The 22,176-nt window shown below is 37.5% G+C and overlaps 1 protein-coding gene across 2 annotated transcripts in view; it reads left to right on the forward strand.

Annotated features, from left to right (window-relative positions):
* LOC131426892 (protein tipE) overlaps positions 1–22,176 on the forward strand; it is a 193,256-nt gene that overhangs the window by 57,585 nt on the left and 113,495 nt on the right. For both annotated transcript variants that reach the window (XM_058589644.1, XM_058589645.1), the window contains exon 3: positions 8,836–10,274. In XM_058589644.1, the coding sequence (XP_058445627.1) occupies positions 9,502–10,274 (773 nt within the window). In that variant the 5' untranslated portion in view covers positions 8,836–9,501. The remainder of the gene's footprint in view (positions 1–8,835; positions 10,275–22,176) is intronic.

Raw genomic sequence — 22,176 nt, forward strand, 5'->3', positions numbered from 1 at the left:
AACATATTTCAGCATACACACGGAAAGACCGAAATCAGCATTTTGGCGAAAAAATTAGTTGATTTTCTGATTTTAGTTAGTTATTTTTTGAGACAACTAAAAAAATCTTACTTTTGCTAATTTAGATTTTTTAATTCTCATTCCTTTAATAATAATAAAATATTTGTTGAAATGGCTATTTTTTAGTTCAATTTATCAATTAAATGTGCTGTCATTTTTTAGCTACTTACACTTCAATTAGAGAAATTAGATCATTGAAACCACTTGAATTAGAGAAATAAAACGTTGTTTTCAACCAACATAAATGGTTGAATTGACTTCTGCAATTTGTAGCTATATGGCGCACTGTCACCGGAAAAACCTTAACACCGTAATGACTACTAGCCACTAGATGGCACACTACCACCGAAAAAAAATTCAGTCGCGGTTGTTTTTTTCTATATTGGCAGGTATAAAAACGATATTGTATTGGAGAAAAAGACATAAACGAAACATAAACTTCTTTTTGAAAATTTTTCTTCTAAATCGCTGTCTTCTTCATTCGACTTCGCGAAATCGATTCTCTCACTGAAAACTGTGAGCACTCGGAAAACAAAAGCCGAATACAAGGTGTACACCGGACGGCGTAGCCCGGAAGGTTGGAAAAACATCATTTGACATGTACAATTAGAGTGCAACATTCGAAACTGTTCCGCGTAAAAACATTATTACGCACAATCGCATCAAATGCGCACAAATTCTGAATAAATACACTTTCCACTAAGAGTTTACGTCATTTTTACATATCGGTTTAGAAATTTACATATGGAAATATCGTAACACATGAGAAAAACATCAAAACAATTTGCAAGCAGTTTCAACAAGGCTGTCCTTTTTAGCTTTTTAATGGATTTTTTTTTTTTGACACTTCTCATGAGTTTTTGGCTAATAAACTGGTTAATAAAACCAATTTCATTTTTTTTTCTTTGTACTGTCCTTCAGCAATAATGGTGATAGATAAATAGAAATAAATTTGTTGATTTTAATAACAAAATTAGTCGCAATGAGCATTTCGTGTTGGATTGAAATATTGCTGGATTGTGTCCAGTATATTCATCAACTAAACTCATTCTTTAAAAATACGAGTTTTTTCAGCAAATTAAATTCTCAATTTTAACAAATTTCATAGTTATTTAGATAACTTTGTTGTTAAAATCAACTAATTCAAAAACAGTAATACGAATTAGGCGCAGAGCTAATTACGGCCCTTCCGTGCAATTAAATAATACGAAACAAATTTGGTAGATTCAGACACTCTTTTGTCTTCTTGTCACCATTTATTTATCTACGACAAAACTAAAATTCTAGGGCAAAACTGAACTCTAAAACTGGATTCAACAACTAAATTCGAAATCAGGGACAGGCTCAGAATTCAGTTGCAGCATTCAGGTTCGGAATCCAGGTTAAGAAGTCAGGTCATAAATTTAGTGGGGGAGACATGGGCTAAGACGGACACTTTCAGGAAACTGAAAAATGTATCCATTATACCTAGTTTTTTTTTTCATGAAACAAGCATCCACAAAACTCTGAACCTCGAAATTCACAAGTAATTTTTTGTGTCAGCGAAACTTAATGACTAATATTAGAAGAGTCTCCGATGATAAATTTTCTCTACGCTTCAGTTCGACACCGAAGTGATTCGTGCAAGATTCAAGTATTATATTTTCTTCAATGAAAAAATCTCTACTGAATAAATTCGCAACTGAGCCGCAACTGAGAAATAATGACTGTAATATTTCCGATGCACGTAGGGTGGTTAATATGAACAAACATATTTTTGCCACATTCCAGATAGTGATTATAGCGACGAAAGGCTGTTTTCATTCCAGCTGACTGATTACACTGCACTATTTAGATTAAACCAGATAAAATGCATAAATTTAATTCATAGAAGTAACAGGAGCGCAGCATCGTCAGCAAGTCACGAACACACGGTAGGCGCAGTGTATGAATGGCGCGTTTGAATTGGCATAGCGGTAGTCTGCGCTCCTGTTACTTCTGCTTACGTTATCCACGCAAAATGGTATGGCATGGCTAATGTTTTTAAATCAGCTGCATAATTGGTTTTACTATTATCAAAACTATTTTTAATCATAGCACATGTTGCTTTTATTAATGATGTAGTGATTTTTTGTCTAAAAATCACTTCTGAAAATTTTCGAAATTTTGATTTTTTCCCAACGTTGAGTAATTTCAACTTTCAGCAATAATTATCAACTTATGGTTTGGACAAATATGCATTAGTTTTTGTAAAACGTCGCGATGAAATGACCAACCAGTCCCAAATTTTACACTTTTTGAAAATTGAAGAAAACACCCATCACACTTAGGTTTTTATGAAATTTATCTACAGTTTCAACTTTCAGCTACAATTCCCAATTTGTGGCTTGAAAAAAAAAATGCATTAGTTTTTGTACTAAGTCACCATGAAGTGACCAACCCAAAATCCAATGTTTAAAAATTGCGGGGCGAAATCGGACTCCCTATGGAACTAAACGGACTTTAAAGTTTCACAATAATATGAAAAACGTATACAGTTGGTATTCTTAATGTATAAATCTGAAGATAACTTAATGAGCGCGAAAAAAATGAAGTCAGAAAGTATGGACGCACTTTGATTTCGCTGTAAATAATTCACAAGTGTTAGATATTAAAATTTTATTCGATATACTGATAGTATTAGACTACAACAACAGAATATTATTCTCAACATTTGTTACTTAGCCATTGTAGACTAGCTGGCGCACATTCTTGCGAACGTTCCTCATTCAATTCCGTACAGACTTCTTGGCGACAAGTCTTGACACTTCTTTCCAATTTTTTTTCGAACTGTTGAATGGTTTCGGCTGCCGAGACATGTTTCCTAAGATGTGCCTTCGTTAATGCCCAAAATTCCTCAATTGGTCGAAGTTGTGGTCAATTTGGTGGATTCATGCCTTTTTGGACGAAAGTGACATTTTTGGTAGTATACCCTTCTACCGTTGATTTGTAGTAGTGCAAGAAGCAAGGTCTGACCAGAAGACAACAGGATCCTTGTGGTTTCGAATCATGGGTAGAATTCGTTTTTGTAAACATTCCTTGATGTATATTTCGCTGTTCATTGAAGCAGTGGTGATGAAGGGTTTCGAAATCTTACCGCAGCTACAAATTTCTTGCCCGACCATAGCTTTCTTACCAAATTTTTCGACTTCAATCGATGTCTCGGAATGATATAACACTTGTCTTCTCGCACCGTATAATATTGTGGTCCCGGCAAGGATTTGTAATCGAGTTTCACGTAGGTTTCGTCGTCCATGATTATGCAGTTCCAATTTCCAGCAAGAATCGTATTGTACAGCTTTCGAACTCTCGGCCTGATCGATGCTTCTTGTTTCGGACTACGTTTTGGTTGTTTCTGCTTCTTATAGGTTCGAAGATTCAAACGTTCTTTAGCACGAATAACATTTGACTTCGAAGTGCCCACTTTTTGCCACATCACGAACTGAAACCTCCTTCTTTTGCTCGAACGCCTTCAGTATACGGTTATCCAACTGAGGATTAGCAGGACCTTTTTTTCGACCCGTTTTCGGTTTATCGTCAAAGGCGTTATCATCACCGAATTTCCTGATTGCATTTCGCACGGCTTTTTCACTTACTCCTTTCATTTTCGCTATTTTTCTCAGTGACAGTCCGCATTCTGTGCACCATTTGTACACAATTTTTCGACGTTGTTCTGCTGAAAGTCCACGCATTTCGAAACAAACTAATGGAAACGAATAAACAACTGCACAAGTGGGTAGAGAAGAGTGTAAACAACAGGACGCAACCATAAAAATTGACAGATTCTGAACCATTGCGAAATGGCAGCGGTTTCATACTTTCTGGGGCAGTCTTTATTTGGCTTGATTGTTTGGAACAAATCGTTAGTCCCATGGGAAAAGTGCCTAATTGCAAATGACAGTCTCTCTTTGTTTACTTTCGTGATTATTAGAGAGCCATTACTGTAATTTCTTGAAAGTTTTCAATATAAATTGAAACCTTATGATTTTACCTTGAAAGTTTTGCGAAAACTAAGGCGTCAAATACAAAATCAATCCGGTAAATCGTGAAATAAACAAGTAAAAGAGAGACACCGTCATTTGCATTTAGACCCTTTCGTCGTGGGACTATCGAAATATTGGTTGTTTCAAGGAAACATTGTCTGCATCAAACCAGATTTGTTGTTATCACTATATCAAACAAAAAAATCTTTAGAATTACCCAGAATTTATTGATTTTTACAAGAACTTTCTCTGTTTGTTCTACTTAGTTTCAACTGATACTTGCATATTCCAAAAGAGAGGAATTAGAATAGACTAGGTTTATAGTTGTGGAAACTAGGGTGGAAAATATTATTGATTTGTTTCATTTCGTTATAATTATGTGTTTATTTATTTGGTTATAAGTGAATCATATTTTACTATTTCTTATGCATTTTTTAAGGATTTTTGAATACTTTTGGTCTACGCTTAGAATTCCCAACATACAATATGTGGATATTATTTCAAATCGCTATATAATTTGTATATTCGAGGTTGGTTTGACAAGAAAGTTTTTGAAATTAATGTAATATTGATTTCAACTCAAAATTAGAAATCCTATATGGTCACCAGGGCTTGTATTGTGAATCCTCAAACGAACGAAGCAACAAAAAAACATCTGCTGTGAACACTTTGCTTGACATAGCTGAATGAGAGACCAATATTAGAGAGAAACTGGATACGTGAGAGTATATGCTACTGAGCAGATCAATTCCCTTGCCTATAGTAAATTGCATGTGCTCTCAGTCTCAGTTAACACATGAACTAAGCAATCCATGGCAATGTAATGAAATGTAGGATTCGCTCTCGTTAGTATTGCATGAGAAAGAAGGCCTTGCTTCACGGCGTGCTACATGACGCGAAGCAAAGTCAAATAGGCAATGTTTACGGTGTTTTCACAGTGTAGGTTTACAGATATCATTTTTGAACATAATGTTCGCATTCTAAGACCAAATTTGATCACATTTCAAACATACTTTAAACATTTTATAGCCGAAATTTTGCATTTGAGCCCATTTTCAGAACGATCAATTTGTTTCTTGGGAGTTTACACTGTGTACATATCCTAGAAACATTAAAAGCAATGTTCTTTAAATTAATATTCATCGGAACTAAACGTTATGAATCTAGTTTCTTCTTAGGCATCTTACATATGAGAACCATTCATCAAATGCTAACCTCGTGAAGCATAGGTCTCAGATAGCGGGCATATTCATGAACTAATGAACGAACGAAGCAGCTTTCCTTGCTTGTGTGTGAATAGCACAGATGGTGAAACCCTTTTGTTAATATTCCTTGCTTCAATTTGCAAGCCCTGATGGTCACTAAAGATTTGATGTGGATGGATTGTCAATTTGAATGAATTTATGACTGAATTTGAACTGGGTTGTCATCGCCGTTTCAGTGACAGTTGTTCTTGTTTTCGTATTATTCCCGCTCGAAAATGTCTGTTTATGTGCCCAATTCTCGCCATTTGCGGGAAGTTTTACGTTTCTGTTACAATTCGAAAAAAAAATACAACTGAAGCGCATCGAATGCTTTCAGAAACTTACGGTGATGCTGCTCTGTGTAAAAGAACGTGTCGGGAGTGGTTTCAACGTTTTAAAAATGGTGATTTCGATGTCGAAGATAAACATGATGGTGGAAGAGAAAAAACCTTCAAAGATGAATAACAATTTACTACGAGCGCTTAAAACCGGGTGAAACCATCACAGGAGATCGCTACCGAACGTAACTGATGCGCCTTAGTCGCGCGCTAAAAGAAAAGCGGCCACAGTATCAAGAGCGACATGGCAAAGTCATCCTACAACACGATAAAGCTCGGCCTCATGTCGCAAAAGTGGTCAAAAAGTACCTGAAACGCTGAAATGGGAAGTCTTGCCCCACCCGCCGTATTTCCCAGATGTCGCCCCTTCTGACTTCCACCTATTCCGTTCGATGGCACACGGCCTGGCAGATCAACATTTTCAATCCTTCGAAGAGTTGGAAAAATGGATTGCTTCATGGATAGCGTCAAAAAAGGACTCCTATTTCGAGCCGTGATCCGAAAATTTCCGGAAAGATGGGAGAAAGTTGTCGCTAGTGACGGACAATACTTTGAATAATACATCTGTAAGCACTTTTTCGCAATAAAGCTTTAAATTTTGGGAAAAAACGGCGGAAGCAAAGTTGTACACCTAATACACAATCAATCAATTAGTACGTGAAATCATCAACATTTGGATGTGTGAAAAAAGCATGTCAGTTTTATTCGTATTAACGTCAGCCAGTTATGTCTTTGACATTATACTTTCGCCTTTTTTAAATCCATAACTTTTTACCCACTGAACCGATTTTTATTAAACTTTGGATATGTTAAGTTTAAAAGTCTATATGTTCCAAGAAAAACAATGAAAATCACAAAAATAGGATTTTTCGTGTTTGAAAACACTGATTATATTACTTAGATTCAAATGAAAGGTATTATGGTCCCGAAGCTCGAAATTGACTTTTATCTGTATCCGACTTCTGGTTCCGGCATTACAAGGCAATATGTGCAAATGTATGAGAAAATGTGCACTCGATTTTCTCGGGAATTTCATAACCGATTTGTACAAACTAAGATGCAAATAAAAGGTCTTGTAATTCTTTGAAAAGTCCCCGAAATGTTGATCCAGATCCGACTTTCAGTTACGATATTACTGCACGATAAGGGAAAAGTTTTCAATTTCATTAGTATTTATTCAAAATGATGGCGAAACAAGGTGCAATTTTTTTGGTAAAATTTACTGGTAAATTCATCTAGTTGGAAAACCTTGTTCGTTAGTGGATATATAAATCTACGTTTCCGTTTCCGAACGCACCGGTAATAATGAAGAAAAGCTCCACAAAACGGAACTCACTTCGATTTCTTAGCAACGGTTAAATCGATTTTCACAAATCATGATTCAAATTAAAGCTCTCAGTGTCTTAATAGATGCTGCGCAATTTGATCCAGATCCGATTTCCGGTTACGAAATTATAGGGCGATGAGTGTCAAAACTTTCAAACTGTCATACAGAATTATGCAAAACCGGTACGCATCGGTACGTGCTGGTACGGAAGAAGAAAACACCACCCTCTAGCACACAGCGTGCCTTGTTCAATTTTGTATAGCGTGCAGAGTTGCCACATTTAAATCTATATTAACTTGACATAACTGTTTACAAATTGAAAATGTTATGGTAGTTTATACCCAAAGCAAGTGTTTGATTTTATTTCAGTTTGAAAAAAATTCTTCACAGAATCTTTTAGTATTGTTTTTGAAAATATAAGTAATATGAGAAAGGCGTCATTTCACCACTCGGCGGATTGAAAAAGGTTTTGCCTTTCTCGTATAGAAAGGTTATGAAATCACTGTCGAAACTGGCTTTTGAACCGAGGCCCGGTGGACCGAGTATCATATACCATTCGATTCAGTTCGTCGAGTACGCAAAATGTCTGTGTGTATGTAACGTTTTTTTGCACCAACTTTGGCGGAACCGATTTTCACAATCTTAGATTCAAATTGAAAGTATTGTGGTCCCATACAAAATTTTTGAATATTATTTGGATCCGACTTCCCGTTTCGGATTTATGGGGTAAAATATGCAAAAAAAATTTGAAAAAGGTGCATCAACTTTTCTCGAAGATGGCTAAACCGGTTTTCACAAACTCAGATTCAAATGAAAGCTCTTATAGTCTTACGCAAATCTATACAAAGTTTCTGTGTTTTGTTTGAATCTGGCTTCAGGTTTCGGAATTATGGGGTGAAATGTGCAAAAAGTGTAATGCCACACACAACTTCTGAATTTCATTTGGATCCGACCTTCGGTTCTGGAATCATAGGGTAAAGTGTATGGAAACTTTCATACCATCACTTAGCGGGGCGAAACAAAAAACGAAAAAAAAAATTGAACTGACCTCAGAGCTACCCCATTCGACAGTCATTATCAGTAGACGGCAGAACAAACTGATTTCGGCTATCCTGGTTCCCAGTTTCCGATTCCGGTGGCACAGGAAAAGGAAAATTTACCAAAGTGAAAATTCAGTTTTCCAAAATAAAATCTAACAAAAACGATATTTTAGCCAGCCTCCCGTGGAAATGATCACCCTAACGACTAAGTGGAAAAAATACGTGGCCAAAAGTTTTCGATGGAGAGATCGTATAATGTTTTCTCATGGAATAGCGACACCCTTGAAAGAGTTCGAATTTTTAGTAATTGTTCTCAGCTATAATGTAAAATAAATTAAATGAGTTGAAAGTCTTTCAATTTGTCAGAAATTTTCTGTAACATTTCGACGAATAGTTTGTTGTGGGACTCCAAAATATTTCCATTATATGTAAAATCTGTTAGTTTTAGGTCCATTGATCACAGAATATGTTTGACCTGCTTTAAAGTTTATCAAACCGAGTGCAAAATTTTCCTTCCAGACAACCTTTGCTACACAGCGAAATGGAAAAACACCTTTAATGGGTTGGCTCTCTGCAACCACTTCGTTTCTTCCGCTCATTGAATCGAACGTCGCCGACTGATCGGTCTGAAAACTCACACAGGTGAAATGAATGAAATGCGAAGCAAAAACCGCGTGTAGCTCTTCTAGAAAGTGATTCTCTCGTTTGGAGATTTTAGCGACCCTCGTGTGAAAGAGACTCTCACGGAAAGAAAGATATATATATATATAGAGAGAGAGTGCAGGTTGATTGAATAATTTTCTTTTTCCTTCTTTCCTAATTCAGTGAGCAAAAGTAGCAGAACAGGACCAACGAAAGCTTCCTCTCGCAAAGCTCGTAATTTGTGTACTATCGTCAGTATATGTGTTAGTGAACTGTCAGATGAAGCGGGTGACCAGTGCCACCCACCCATCTCGCCGTTTGTAGAATGAAGCTCGAAAATACCTTTACTGTGAAGAGTTAAAAACCAAGCAAATATAAAATGCACGGTGAGGAAATCGTGTAGTCTATGCCCTGGCTACTCCCGAACACCTGCCGAGAAGAAACATACAAGGCAAACCAACAGGACAAGGACAGTGCCTCCGAAACAGTTGTGCTTCGTTAAAAATTTTAAACTTCGATTCGATGCTGCAAGTGTGATACGTCCTTCGAATTAGTTTTCGAAAACAAAAAGGATAAAACAGATGGCTTCGGTTGAAATAAGTGTAGCTTTGCATATTGGAAGGAAGCCCCCAAAGTGAATTAAAGTCTGTAAACCAATCCGAGAGGGGGGGAAATAGTGAAGTTGGATTGGGATGAGGTGGTCCACCGTCCTATCTGTTGTCGTCAATGTTGTTGTCGTTGCTGTTGTTATTGTTGTTGTTGTTGTTGTTGTTGCAAAGCAGTATCCAGACGGCGCCAGCAAAGTGGTAGAATCCAGGTGCAACTTGCTGAGTGGCTGCTGTACCAACAATGAGGAGTGATAGCTCGGAACTTCTGCTCGAGCAACAAGCAGAAGAGCTACGCAAGAAGAAGTTGCTAGAGTTGGCAGCTGCCAAGAAAGCGAAAAGTGGCCCTCCCCCGAAACGAACGCTGCGCGAAAATGCCAGCTTCTACACTACTTCCAGTTTGGCGTTCCTGTCGGTGACGGCTGGAGCATCGTTATTATTTCTGGTTCCTCTGTATGTCGATCCGGCGATATCAACGCTGGTCGGAGATTTCGTCGAACAGCCCACGATGTGTGTTACGACGCGGCGCGAAGATATGACCGGGCTGTTCAACTGCTCGTGGAGTTCGTGCCGAGAGGGTTGCACCTCGGATGTGTTCAAGTGTACTCATATTTATGTGACGTTTATCGACGATCTGAACTTCACGTTTCCTTTCAATGCGACGCCCTCGGAGCTGTTCAATCTGACCGACATCGAGCGATCGGACGAAGCGATACTGCTAGTGAATATCAAGGGTTGCGGTTACCCACCGGCGATCAAGTGCAAAAACTTTACCGATATGTACGGCTTCGAGGGCGCAGTCTTTCCATGCTACTACTCCAAACAAAACAAAACGGTCGTCATGACCTACTACAACCGGGAGGACCAGGTGCAAACGATCATCCATTTTTTCGTGGTTCCATTCATCATCACGGTGATCTCGTCGGTGTTTCTCTGCTTAATGCACTGTGATTGTAGATGTAAGAAGGAGCGACGACGCCGGCATCGACACCGAAGGCCTAGGATAGAAAATCTCAGGTGAGTGATGACAATTTTTATGCTTTACATATGCAATGGTAATGGCTAAAAAAATTAAATTAAAATGTTGTCACTGAGTTCCACCACAGTTACGTATTTCGAATGTTTCATGTATTCAAGACGAATTGGCAGGCGTACCTGTTTTTTGTTTTAAATTCGAAGAAATCAGTGCCTTAGAAGAATTAGGCATTGCATTTGTAACGGTTTTTTGATTTTCAGGAATGTTCTGTAATCTAAATCTACTCAGTTTTCCTGTTCCGAGTGATCTATCTACAATAATTACCTATTAAAATGTTGTCACTGAGTTCCATCATAGTTACGTATTTCGAATGTTTCATGTATTCTTCTTCAGTGTAAGAGTTTTAATTTTATTGGTACCTGTTCTAAACGTTATTTTTTTAAATCTACCTGAAGATTCATGTTAATAATATTTTCTCTGTTCTGAGTAATCTACCTACAGTAATTTCTATTAAAATGGGGGTACTTATTTAATATACCATTGAATTTAATTGATATTGTGTTTACATCCTTCGTCAGTGTATCAGTTCTATTTTTGAGATTGTAGGATTTAATCTAAATCTTCCTATTTTTTCTGTTACGAGTTAGAATGTTTCATGTATTCTTCTACAATAATTTCTATTCAAATGTTGTCACTGAGTTCCATCATAGTTACGTATTTTGAATGTTTCATGTATTCAAGACGAATTGGCAGGCGTACCTGTTTTTTGTTTTAAATTCGAAGAAATCAGTGCCTTAGAAAAATTAGGCATTGCATTTGTAACGGTTTTTTGATTTTCAGGTATGTTCTGTAATCTAAATCTACTCAGTTTTCCTGTTCTGAGTGATCTTCCTACAATAATTTCTATTAAAATGTTGTCACTGAGTTCCATCACAGATACGTATTTCGAATGTTTCATGTATTCTTCTTCAGTGTAAGAGTTTTAAGTTTATTGGTACCTGTTTTAAATTCGAAGAAATCAGTGCCTTAGAAGAATTAGGCATTGCATTTGTAACGGTTTTTTGATTTCCAGGAATGTTCTGTAATCTAAATCTACTCAGTTTTCCTGATCTGAGTGATCTATCTACAATAATTTCTATTAAAATGTTGTCACTGAGTTCCATCACAGATACGTATTTCGAATGTTTCATGTATTCTTCTTCAGTGTAAGAGTTTTAAGTTTATTGGTACCTGTTCTAATCGTTAGTTTTTTAAATCTACCTGAAGATTCATGTTAATAATATTTTCTCTGTTCTGAGTAATATACCTACATTAATTTCTATTAAAATGGGGGTACTTATTTGATATACCATTGAATTTAATTGATATTGTGTTTACATCCTTCGTCAGTGTATCAGTTCTATTTTTGAGATTGTAGGATTTAATCTAAATCTTCCTATTTTTTCTGTTACGAGTTAGAATGTTTCATGTATTCTTCTACAATAATTTCTATTCAAATGTTGTCACTGAGTTCCATCATAGTTACGTATTTTGAATGTTTCATGTATTCAAGACGAATTGGCAGGCGTACCTGTTTTTTGTTTTAAATTCGAAGAAATCAGTGCCTTAGAAAAAATAGGCATTGCATTTGTAACGGTTTTTTGATTTTCAGGTATGTTCTGTAATCTAAATCTACTCAGTTTTCCTGTTCTGAGTGATCTTCCTACAATAATTTCTATTAAAATGTTGTCACTGAGTTCCATCACAGATACGTATTTCGAATGTTTCATGTATTCTTCTTCAGTGTAAGAGTTTTAAGTTTATTGGTACCTGTTCTAATCGTTATTTTTTTAAATCTACCTGAAGATTCATGTTAATAATATTTTCTCTGTTCTGAGTGATATACCTACATTAATTTCTATTAAAATGGGGGTACTTATTTGATATACTGTAATCTAAATCTACTCAGTTTTCCTGATCTGAGTGATCTATCTACAATAATTTCTATTAAAATGTTGTCACTGAGTTCCATCACAGATACGTATTTCGAATGTTTCATGTATTCTTCTTCAGTGTAAGAGTTTTAAGTTTATTGGTACCTGTTTTAAATTCGAAGAAATCAGTGCCTTAGAAGAATTAGGCATTGCATTTGTAACGGTTTTTTGATTTCCAGGAATGTTCTGTAATCTAAATCTACTCAGTTTTCCTGATCTGAGTGATCTATCTACAATAATTTCTATTAAAATGTTGTCACTGAGTTCCATCACAGATACGTATTTCGAATGTTTCATGTATTCTTCTTCAGTGTAAGAGTTTTAAGTTTATTGGTACCTGTTCTAATCGTTATTTTTTTAAATCTACCTGAAGATTCATGTTAATAATATTTTCTCTGTTCTGAGTGATATACCTACATTAATTTCTATTAAAATGGGGGTACTTATTTGATATACTGTAATCTAAATCTACTCAGTTTTCCTGATCTGAGTGATCTATCTACAATAATTTCTATTAAAATGTTGTCACTGAGTTCCATCACAGATACGTATTTCGAATGTTTCATGTATTCTTCTTCAGTGTAAGAGTTTTAAGTTTATTGGTACCTGTTTTAAATTCGAAGAAATCAGTGCCTTAGAAGAATTAGGCATTGCATTTGTAACGGTTTTTTGATTTCCAGGAATGTTCAGTTTTCCTGATCTGAGTGATCTATCTACAATAATTTCTATTAAAATGTTGTCACTGAGTTCCATCACAGATACGTATTTCGAATGTTTCATGTATTCTTCTTCAGTGTAAGAGTTTTAAGTTTATTGGTACCTGTTTTAAATTCGAAGTCATTCGTAACCGAATGTTCGAAGTGAGCACACGCGTTTTTTTAACAATCGACATCGGTAAGACGAAGGTGCCTATCACAGCAGAGGCTGTAGTATAGGCATTAAATAAAAGTGATAAAAAGTAGCATCCCCGCAAGTGAGTTCTGTCTGTGCACCGGTTTTGTATCGGTATCAACAGTAGACGCTATTGTGCTATCCTCGGGCAGCAGTTATTTCTATTGTTTGCTACCCGCATCGCAGCAGCCAAATCCTGAGTCAAGGTCACGCTGAAGCACAACGAAGGAGTGAAGGAGCAACTCACCTAACAGCTTACCGTGACATACTGTTAAGTATTTTCTCAAACTTTTTCTTTCAACTTTTACTATTCATATATTTTCTTTTCATTTTATTTCTTTCTTTCTCATTTCAAGTGCGGGAGACTTCTTTACTCCCGCACTTTAAATATGAATATTGATGACAGTGGGGGTGTCTCGGAGGAGGGCGAAGCTGAACGAATGAACGAAGAACATTTAGAGGCTGAGTTTGCTTCCGAGATGCCATCTACCCCTCCTATACCATCTCCCCCTCCGATACCATCTCCCTCTCCGATGCCATCTCCCTCTCCGATGCCTCCATCTCCCTCTAAGATATTGCCTGCCCGCCAAAAAGTTTACCAAGACGATGGCTCGGGGGGTCCGTGGGTGGTATACTTCCGGCCCAAATTAAAGTCTCTCAGAGTTTTAAATATTGCTCGGGACCTGGAAAAACATTACTCGGCAATAAAAACAATAGATAAGGTTTCGCCAAACAAGTTACGCGTTGTTGTGTCCGACCTGAAGCAAGCAAACGCGATTGCTACCAGCGAGTTGTTCACGAAGGAGTACCGCGTGTACGTCCCGTCTCATGTGGTGGAGATCGACGGTGTGGTCCGTGACGAAAGTCTGACAATCGAAGATCTGATGAAGGACGGGGTAGGCCGTTTCAAAAACCCCGACCTTCATCCAGTGAAAATTTTGGAGTGCAAGCAATTGCACTCCAAATCGATAGATGGTAAATTTTACCAATCGGACTCATTTCGCGTGACTTTTGCCGGATCTGCACTTCCAAATTACTTGGTAGTGAGTGGAGTTCGTCTACCTGTTCGGCTGTATGTACCGCGGGTAATGCATTGTACAAGCTGCAAACAGTTAGGTCATACGGCAACCTATTGTTGCAACAAACTGCGATGCGGCAAATGCGGAGAGGCCCATGAGGACGATCTCTGCAGAAGAGCAGTGGAAAAGTGTTGCTACTGCGGGGAGAATCCTCATGATCTTTCGGTGTGCCCTACGTACATACAGCGTGCGGAGAAATTGAAGCGATCCGTGAAAGAACGTTCCAAACGTTCTTATGCGGAAATCTTAAAAAGAACCACTCCATCGACCCCTGAGAACCCGTTTGCAATCTTGCCAGTTGAAGAGGATACCTCTGACGACCCAGGCGAAGGACCTTCCTACACACAGGTTGAAGGAAGCAGGAAAAGACAAAATCTGGCTTCTCCCAAGCTTCCTCGTAAAGGCCTCAGACTGTCCTCTTCGTCACAAAAGAACCAAACGGAAACAAAAAGTGCTGACTCAAAACCGAAGCAAACACCTCCTGGGTTCAAAAAACTTAGGGATGATAAGGAGTACCCAGCACTTCCTGGGGCATCAAAAAACCCGAATGACCCCAAAGCACAACCAGAAAATCCAACAAACGCTGGATTATTGAAATTTTCTGATATCGTGGACTGGATATTAACAGCCTTCAATATTACTGATCCTCTGAAAAGCTTCCTAACTGCTCTACTGCCAACAGTAAGGACATTTTTAAAACAGTTGACTGAACAATGGCCCCTCCTTGCAGCGATCGTATCTTTTGATGGATAATTTACCACTGAGAATCGAAGATATGATCATTGTGCTTCAGTGGAATTGCAGAAGTATCATCCCAAAACTTGATTCTTTCAAACACTTAATACATACTCATAATTGCGATGTATTCTCCTTGAGTGAAACTTGGCTTACTTCTAACATCAACCTCGACTTCCATAATTTTAACATAATCCGCCTGGACCGAGAAGACTCTTATGGAGGGGTACTTTTAGGGATTAGAAAGTGCTATTCATTTTATCGTATTAACCCTCGACACCGGGAATTGAAGTTGTTGCTTGCCAAATTAATATTAAAGGCAAAGATCTATGTATAGCTTCTATCTACATTCCTCCCAGAGTCTCGATAGGGCATCGTCGGCTTGCAGACATCATAGAACTTCTTCCTTCACCGCGGCTGGTTTTAGGGGACTTTAACTCGCATGGTACAGGATGGGGCTGCTTATATGATGATAATCGTTCTTCGCTAATCCAAGATCTGTGTGACAACTTCAATTTGACAATTCTAAACACGGGAGAAATGACACGGAACCCTAGACCTCCAGCACAACCAAGTGCGCTGGATTTATCCCTTTGCTCGACTTCGCTACAGTTAGATTGCAAGTGGAAGGTAATCTGTGATCCTCACGGTAGCGATCACTTGCCGATCATAGTTTCTATCACCAACCGTGGAAGACCATCGGAAACAATCAATGTTTCGTACGATTTCACACGAAACATTGATTGGAAACGTTACGCGAGCTCGATATCTGAGAAACTAGAAACATCACAGGAGCTTCCTCCGGAGGAAGAGTATACATTTTTGGCTGGCTTGATTCTTGACACCGCAATTCAAGCTCAGACGAAACGAGTACCTAGCGCGCAAACTAGTATGCGTTCTCCCAACCCATGGTGGGACAAAGAGTGCTCAGAGCTGAAAACGAAAAAAGCTTCAGCCTTCATCTCGTTTAGAAGGAACGGAACTCCAGATAATTATCGGAAATACGCGGCATTAGAATTTCAAATGAAAAGTCTGATTAAAGCTAAGAAACGCGGTTACTGGCGAAGGTTTGTTGACGGATTAACGAGAGAAACAGCAATGAGCACTCTTTGGAATACGGCCCGTCGCATGCGCAATCGAAATCACGCGAACGAAAGCGAGGAATATTCTAACCGCTGGATATTTGATTTCGCTAAGAAAGTATGTCCTGATTCTGTTCCGGAACAGAAGATATCCCGCGTCGCGACATTGAATACAAACGAAACACCGTTTTCGATGGTAGAGTTCTCACTTGCGCTCTTGTCGTGTAACAATAGAGCCCCGGGGTTAGACAGAATTAAATTCAACTTGTTGAAAAATCTGCCCGACTCTGCCAAAAGGCGCTTGCTGAATTTATTCAACAAGTTCCTCGAGGGTAATATTGTCCCACACGAATGGAGAGAAGTGAGAGTTATTACTATTCAAAAACCTGGAAAACCAGCCTCCGATCACAATTCGTATCGGCCGATTGCTATGCTTTCCTGTATCCGGAAATTGTTGGAGAAAATGATTCTCTTCCGTCTAGACAATTGGGTCGAAACAAATGGATTGCTTTCAGGTACACAATTTGGGTTCCGCAGGGGCAAAGGAACGAACGATTGTCTAGCGTTGCTCTCAACAGAAATTCAAATGGCATTTGCTCGTAAAGAACAAATGGCATCAGTTTTCCTCGACATCAAGGGGGCATTCGATTCAGTTTCCATTAACGTTCTATCTGAGAAGTTGCATCAGCATGGTCTTTCACCAGTTTTGAACAACTTTTTATATAATCTATTGTCCGAGAAACACATGCATTTTGAGCATGGTGATTTGACGACAAAGCGATTCAGTTACATGGGTCTTCCTCAGGGCTCATGCTTAAGCCCCCTTTTATACAACTTTTACGTAAATAACATTGATGAATGTATCAACACATCTTGCACGCTAAGACAACTTGCCGACGACAGTGTTGTGTCTATTATAGGACCCAAAGCTGCCGATCTCCAAGGACCATTGCAAGATACCCTCGACAACTTGTCGACATGGGCTTTTCAAATGGGTATCGAGTTCTCTACGGAGAAAACTGAGCTGGTTGTATTTTCAAGGAAGCGAGAACCTGCGCAATTACAGCTTCAACTAGGGGGTGAAACCATAGCTCAGGTTTTCACATTTAAATATCTCGGGGTCTGGTTCGATTCCAAAGGTACCTGGGGATGTCACATTAGGTATTTGAAACGAAAATGCCTACAGAGAATCAATTTCCTTCGTACAATAACCGGAACTTGGTGGGGCTCTCACCCAGGAGACCTGATCAGGTTGTACAAAACGACGATATTGTCAGTAATGGAATATGGATGTTTCTGTTTCCGCTCCGCTACGAATATTCATTTCATTAAACTGGAAAGAATTCAGTATCGTTGTTTACGTATTGCCTTGGGTTGCATGCAATCAACCCATACGATGAGTCTTGAAGTGCTGGCGGGCGTCTTACCGTTGAAAAACAGGTTCTGGGATCTCTCATATCGACTGCTAATCCGATGCGACATTTTGAATCCGATGGTGATAGAAAACTTTGAAAAGCTCGTCGAGCTTAATTCACAAACCCGTTTTATGTCCTTGTATTTTGACTACATGGCTCAGAATATAAATCCTTCTTCGTTTGTTCCCAATCGTGTTCATTTTGTGGATACTTCTAATTCTACTGTGTTTTTCGACACATCCATGAAAGAGGAAATTCGTGGAATCCCGGATCCTGTACGCCCTCAAGAGATCCCAAAAATTTTTAATAATAAATTTAAAGAAGTCGACTGTAATAAAATGTTTTACACTGACGGATCATATCTAGACGGGTCCACTGGCTTCGGTATATTCAACGTAAATTTCACCGCTTCCTATAAACTCAGTGATCCAGCTTCAGTTTACGTCGCAGAACTAGCTGCAATTCAGTATACCCTTGAGATCATTGACACTCTGCCCACAGATCACTACTTCATTGTATCGGACAGTCTCAGTTCCATTGAGGCTCTCCGTTCAGTGAAGCCTGGAAAGCACTCACCGTATTTCCTGGGGAAAATACGGGAACAATTGAGTGCTTTATCTGCAAAATCATACCAGATTACCTTGGTTTGGGTCCCCTCACATTGTTCCATACGGGGCAATGAGAGGGCGGACTCGTTAGCCAAGGTGGGCGCACTAGAAGGTGATATCTATGAAAGACCAATCTGCTTCAATGAATTTTTCAGTTGCTGTCGTCAGAAAACTCTAGCCAGCTGGCAGAATACATGGAATAGTGGAACTCTGGGACGATGGTTACACTCAATAGTCCCACAGGTATCGACGAAAGCTTGGTTCCGGGGGTTAGACGTGAGCCGAGACTTTATTCGTGTAATGTCAAGGCTCATGTCTAATCATTATATGTTCAGCGCGCATCTTCGTCGTGTGGGGCTCGCTGAGAGTGGTGTCTGCGTTTGCGGTGAGGGTTATCATGACATCGAACATGTTGTTTGGACATGTGTCGAGTATTGTGATGCCAGGTCCCAACTCATAGGTTCCCTTCGGGCCCGAGGTATACCACCCTTCGTACCAGTCCGCGACGTCTTGGCAACTCGAAATCTTCCTTATATGACTCTCATCTATAACTTCTTGAAAACTATCAATGCTCAAATTTAGTGCTCTCCCTATCTCTTTCTCGTCTACAGCTCTACCGCACTCTTCTTTACGTTGCTGGAAGTATGGCCTGTGTAAACGATGCTTCGGAGCATGCACCTGCCTTGAACTGACTGAGTTGCTGGAAGCTACCCAAAAACGTCACATCAACGTCAGAACACACCAACGAAGCATCCCAATCCAGAATAATCTCTTCATTGCTACAAGCTGAAAAACATGAAGATTCATCGAACGCAAAATGTGTCTAAAAGATGTATGCCACAAACCAATGATGTATTCAAATTTCAATTCAATACTGTGTAGGTCCCACCCTCCCTATGTCCCCTTACTAACTGGGGAGTATGCCGCCCCGTAATACGGCATCCCTTTCTCTCCCCCTAACAACAAGACAATCGGCCACGTTAAGCTAAAGCAAATGAGCCTAATAAAAATTTTATTTGAAAAAAAAAAAAAAAAAAAAATTCGAAGAAATCAGTGCCTTAGAAGAATTAGGCATTGCATTTGTAACGGTTTTTTGATTTCCAGGAATGTTCTGTAATCTAAATCTACTCAGTTTTCCTGATCTGAGTGATCTATCTACAATAATTTCTATTAAAATGTTGTCACTGAGTTCCATCACAGATACGTATTTCGAATGTTTCATGTATTCTTCTTCAGTGTAAGAGTTTTAAGTTTATTGGTACCTGTTTTAAATTCGAAGAAATCAGTGCCTTAGAAGAATTAGGCATTGCATTTGTAACGGTTTTTTGATTTCCAGGAATGTTCTGTAATCTAAATCTACTCAGTTTTCCTGATCTGAGTGATCTATCTACAATAATTTCTATTAAAATGTTGTCACTGAGTTCCATCACAGATACGTATTTCGAATGTTTCATGTATTCTTCTTCAGTGTAAGAGTTTTAAGTTTATTGGTACCTGTTTTAAATTCGAAGAAATCAGTGCCTTAGAAGAATTAGGCATTGCATTTGTAACGGTTTTTTGATTTCCAGGAATGTTCTGTAATCTAAATCTACTCAGTTTTCCTGATCTGAGTGATCTATCTACAATAATTTCTATTAAAATGTTGTCACTGAGTTCCATCACAGATACGTATTTCGAATGTTTCATGTATTCTTCTTCAGTGTAAGAGTTTTAAGTTTATTGGTACCTGTTCTAATCGTTAGTTTTTTAAATCTACCTGAAGATTCATGTTAATAATATTTTCTCTGTTCTGAGTAATCTACCTACAGAAATTTCTATTAAAATGGGGGTACTTATTTGATATACCATTGAATTTAATTGATATTGTGTTTACATCCTTCGTCAGTGTATCAGTTCTATTTTTGAGATTGTAGGATTTAATCTAAATCTTCCTATTTTTCCTGTTCCGAGTGATCTATCTACAATAATTTCTATTAAAATGTTGTCACTGAGTTCCATCACAGATACGTATTTCGAATGTTTCATGTATTCTTCTTCAGTGTAAGAGTTTTAAGTTTATTGGTACCTGTTTTAAATTCGAAGAAATCAGTGCCTTAGAAGAATTAGGCATTGCATTTGTAACGGTTTTTTGATTTCCAGGAATGTTCTGTAATCTAAATCTACTCAGTTTTCCTGATCAATAATTTCTATTAAAATGTTGTCACTGAGTTCCATCACAGATACGTATTTCGAATGTTTCATGTATTCTTCTTCAGTGTAAGAGTTTTAAGTTTATTGGTACCTGTTTTAAATTCGAAGAAATCAGTGCCTTAGAAGAATTAGGCATTGCATTTGTAACGGTTTTTTGATTTCCAGGAATGTTCTGTAATCTAAATCTACTCAGTTTTCCTGATCTGAGTGATCTATCTACAATAATTTCTATTAAAATGTTGTCACTGAGTTCCATCACAGATACGTATTTCGAATGTTTCATGTATTCTTCTTCAGTGTAAGAGTTTTAAGTTTATTGGTACCTGTTCTAATCGTTATTTTTTTAAATCTACCTGAAGATTCGTGTTAATAATATTTTCTCTGTTCTGAGTGATATACCTACATTAATTTCTATTAAAATGGGGGTACTTATTTGATATACTGTAATCTAAATCTACTCAGTTTTCCTGATCTGAGTGATCTATCTACAATAATTTCTATTAAAATGTTGTCACTGAGTTCCATCACAGATACGTATTTCGAATGTTTCATATATTCTTCTTCAGTGTAAGAGTTTTAAGTTTATTGGTACCTGTTTTAAATTCGAAGAAATCAGTGCCTTAGAAGAATTAGGCATTGCATTTGTAACGGTTTTTTGATTTCCAGGAATGTTCTGTAATCTAAATCTACTCAGTTTTCCTGATCTGAGTGATCTATCTACAATAATTTCTATTAAAATGTTGTCACTGAGTTCCATCACAGATACGTATTTCGAATGTTTCATGTATTCTTCTTCAGTGTAAGAGTTTTAAGTTTATTGGTACCTGTTTTAAATTCGAAGAAATCAGTGCCTTAGAAGAATTAGGCATTGCATTTGTAACGGTTTTTTGATTTCCAGGAATGTTCTGTAATCTAAATCTACTCAGTTTTCCTGGTCTGAGTGATCTATCTACAATAATTTCTATTAAAATGTTGTCACTGAGTTCCATCACAGATACGTATTTCGAATGTTTCATGTATTCTTCTTCAGTGTAAGAGTTTTAAGTTTATTGGTACCTGTTTTAATCGTTAGTTTTTTAAATCTACCTGAAGATTCATGTTAATAATATTTTCTCTGTTCTGAGTAATCTACCTACAGAAATTTCTATTAAAATGGGGGTACTTATTTGATATACCATTGAATTTAATTGATATTGTGTTTACATCCTTCGTCAGTGTATCAGTTCTATTTTTGAGATTGTAGGATTTAATCTAAATCTTCCTATTTTTCCTGTTCCGAGTGATCTATCTACAATAATTTCTATTAAAATGTTGTCATTGAGTTCCATCATAGTTACGTATTTCGAATGTTTCATGTATTCGTTCTGTAATTCATGTATTGTTCTGTAATCTAAATCTACTCAGTTTTCCTGTTCTGAGTGATCTTCCTACAATAATTTCTATTAAAATGTTGTCACTGAGTTCCATCACAGATACGTATTTCGAATGTTTCATGTATTCTTCTTCAGTGTAAGAGTTTTAAGTTTATTGGTACCTGTTCTAATCGTTATTTTTTTAAATCTACCTGAAGATTCATGTTAATAATATTTTCTCTGTTCTGAGTAATATTCCTACATTAATTTCTATTAAAATGGGGGTACTTATTTGATATACTGTAATCTAAATCTACTCAGTTTTCCTGATCTGAGTGATCTATCTACAATAATTTCTATTAAAATGTTGTCACTGAGTTCCATCACAGATACGTATTTCGAATGTTTCATGTATTCTTCTTCAGTGTAAGAGTTTTAAGTTTATTGGTACCTGTTTTAATCGTTAGTTTTTTAAATCTACCTGAAGATTCATGTTAATAATATTTTCTCTGTTCTGAGTAATCTACCTACAGAAATTTCTATTAAAATGGGGGTACTTATTTGATATACCATTGAATTTAATTGATATTGTGTTTACATCCTTCGTCAGTGTATCAG

The sequence above is a fragment of the Malaya genurostris genome, chromosome 2, assembly GCF_030247185.1.
Source record: "Malaya genurostris strain Urasoe2022 chromosome 2, Malgen_1.1, whole genome shotgun sequence".
Classification (NCBI taxonomy): Eukaryota; Metazoa; Arthropoda; class Insecta; order Diptera; family Culicidae; genus Malaya; species Malaya genurostris.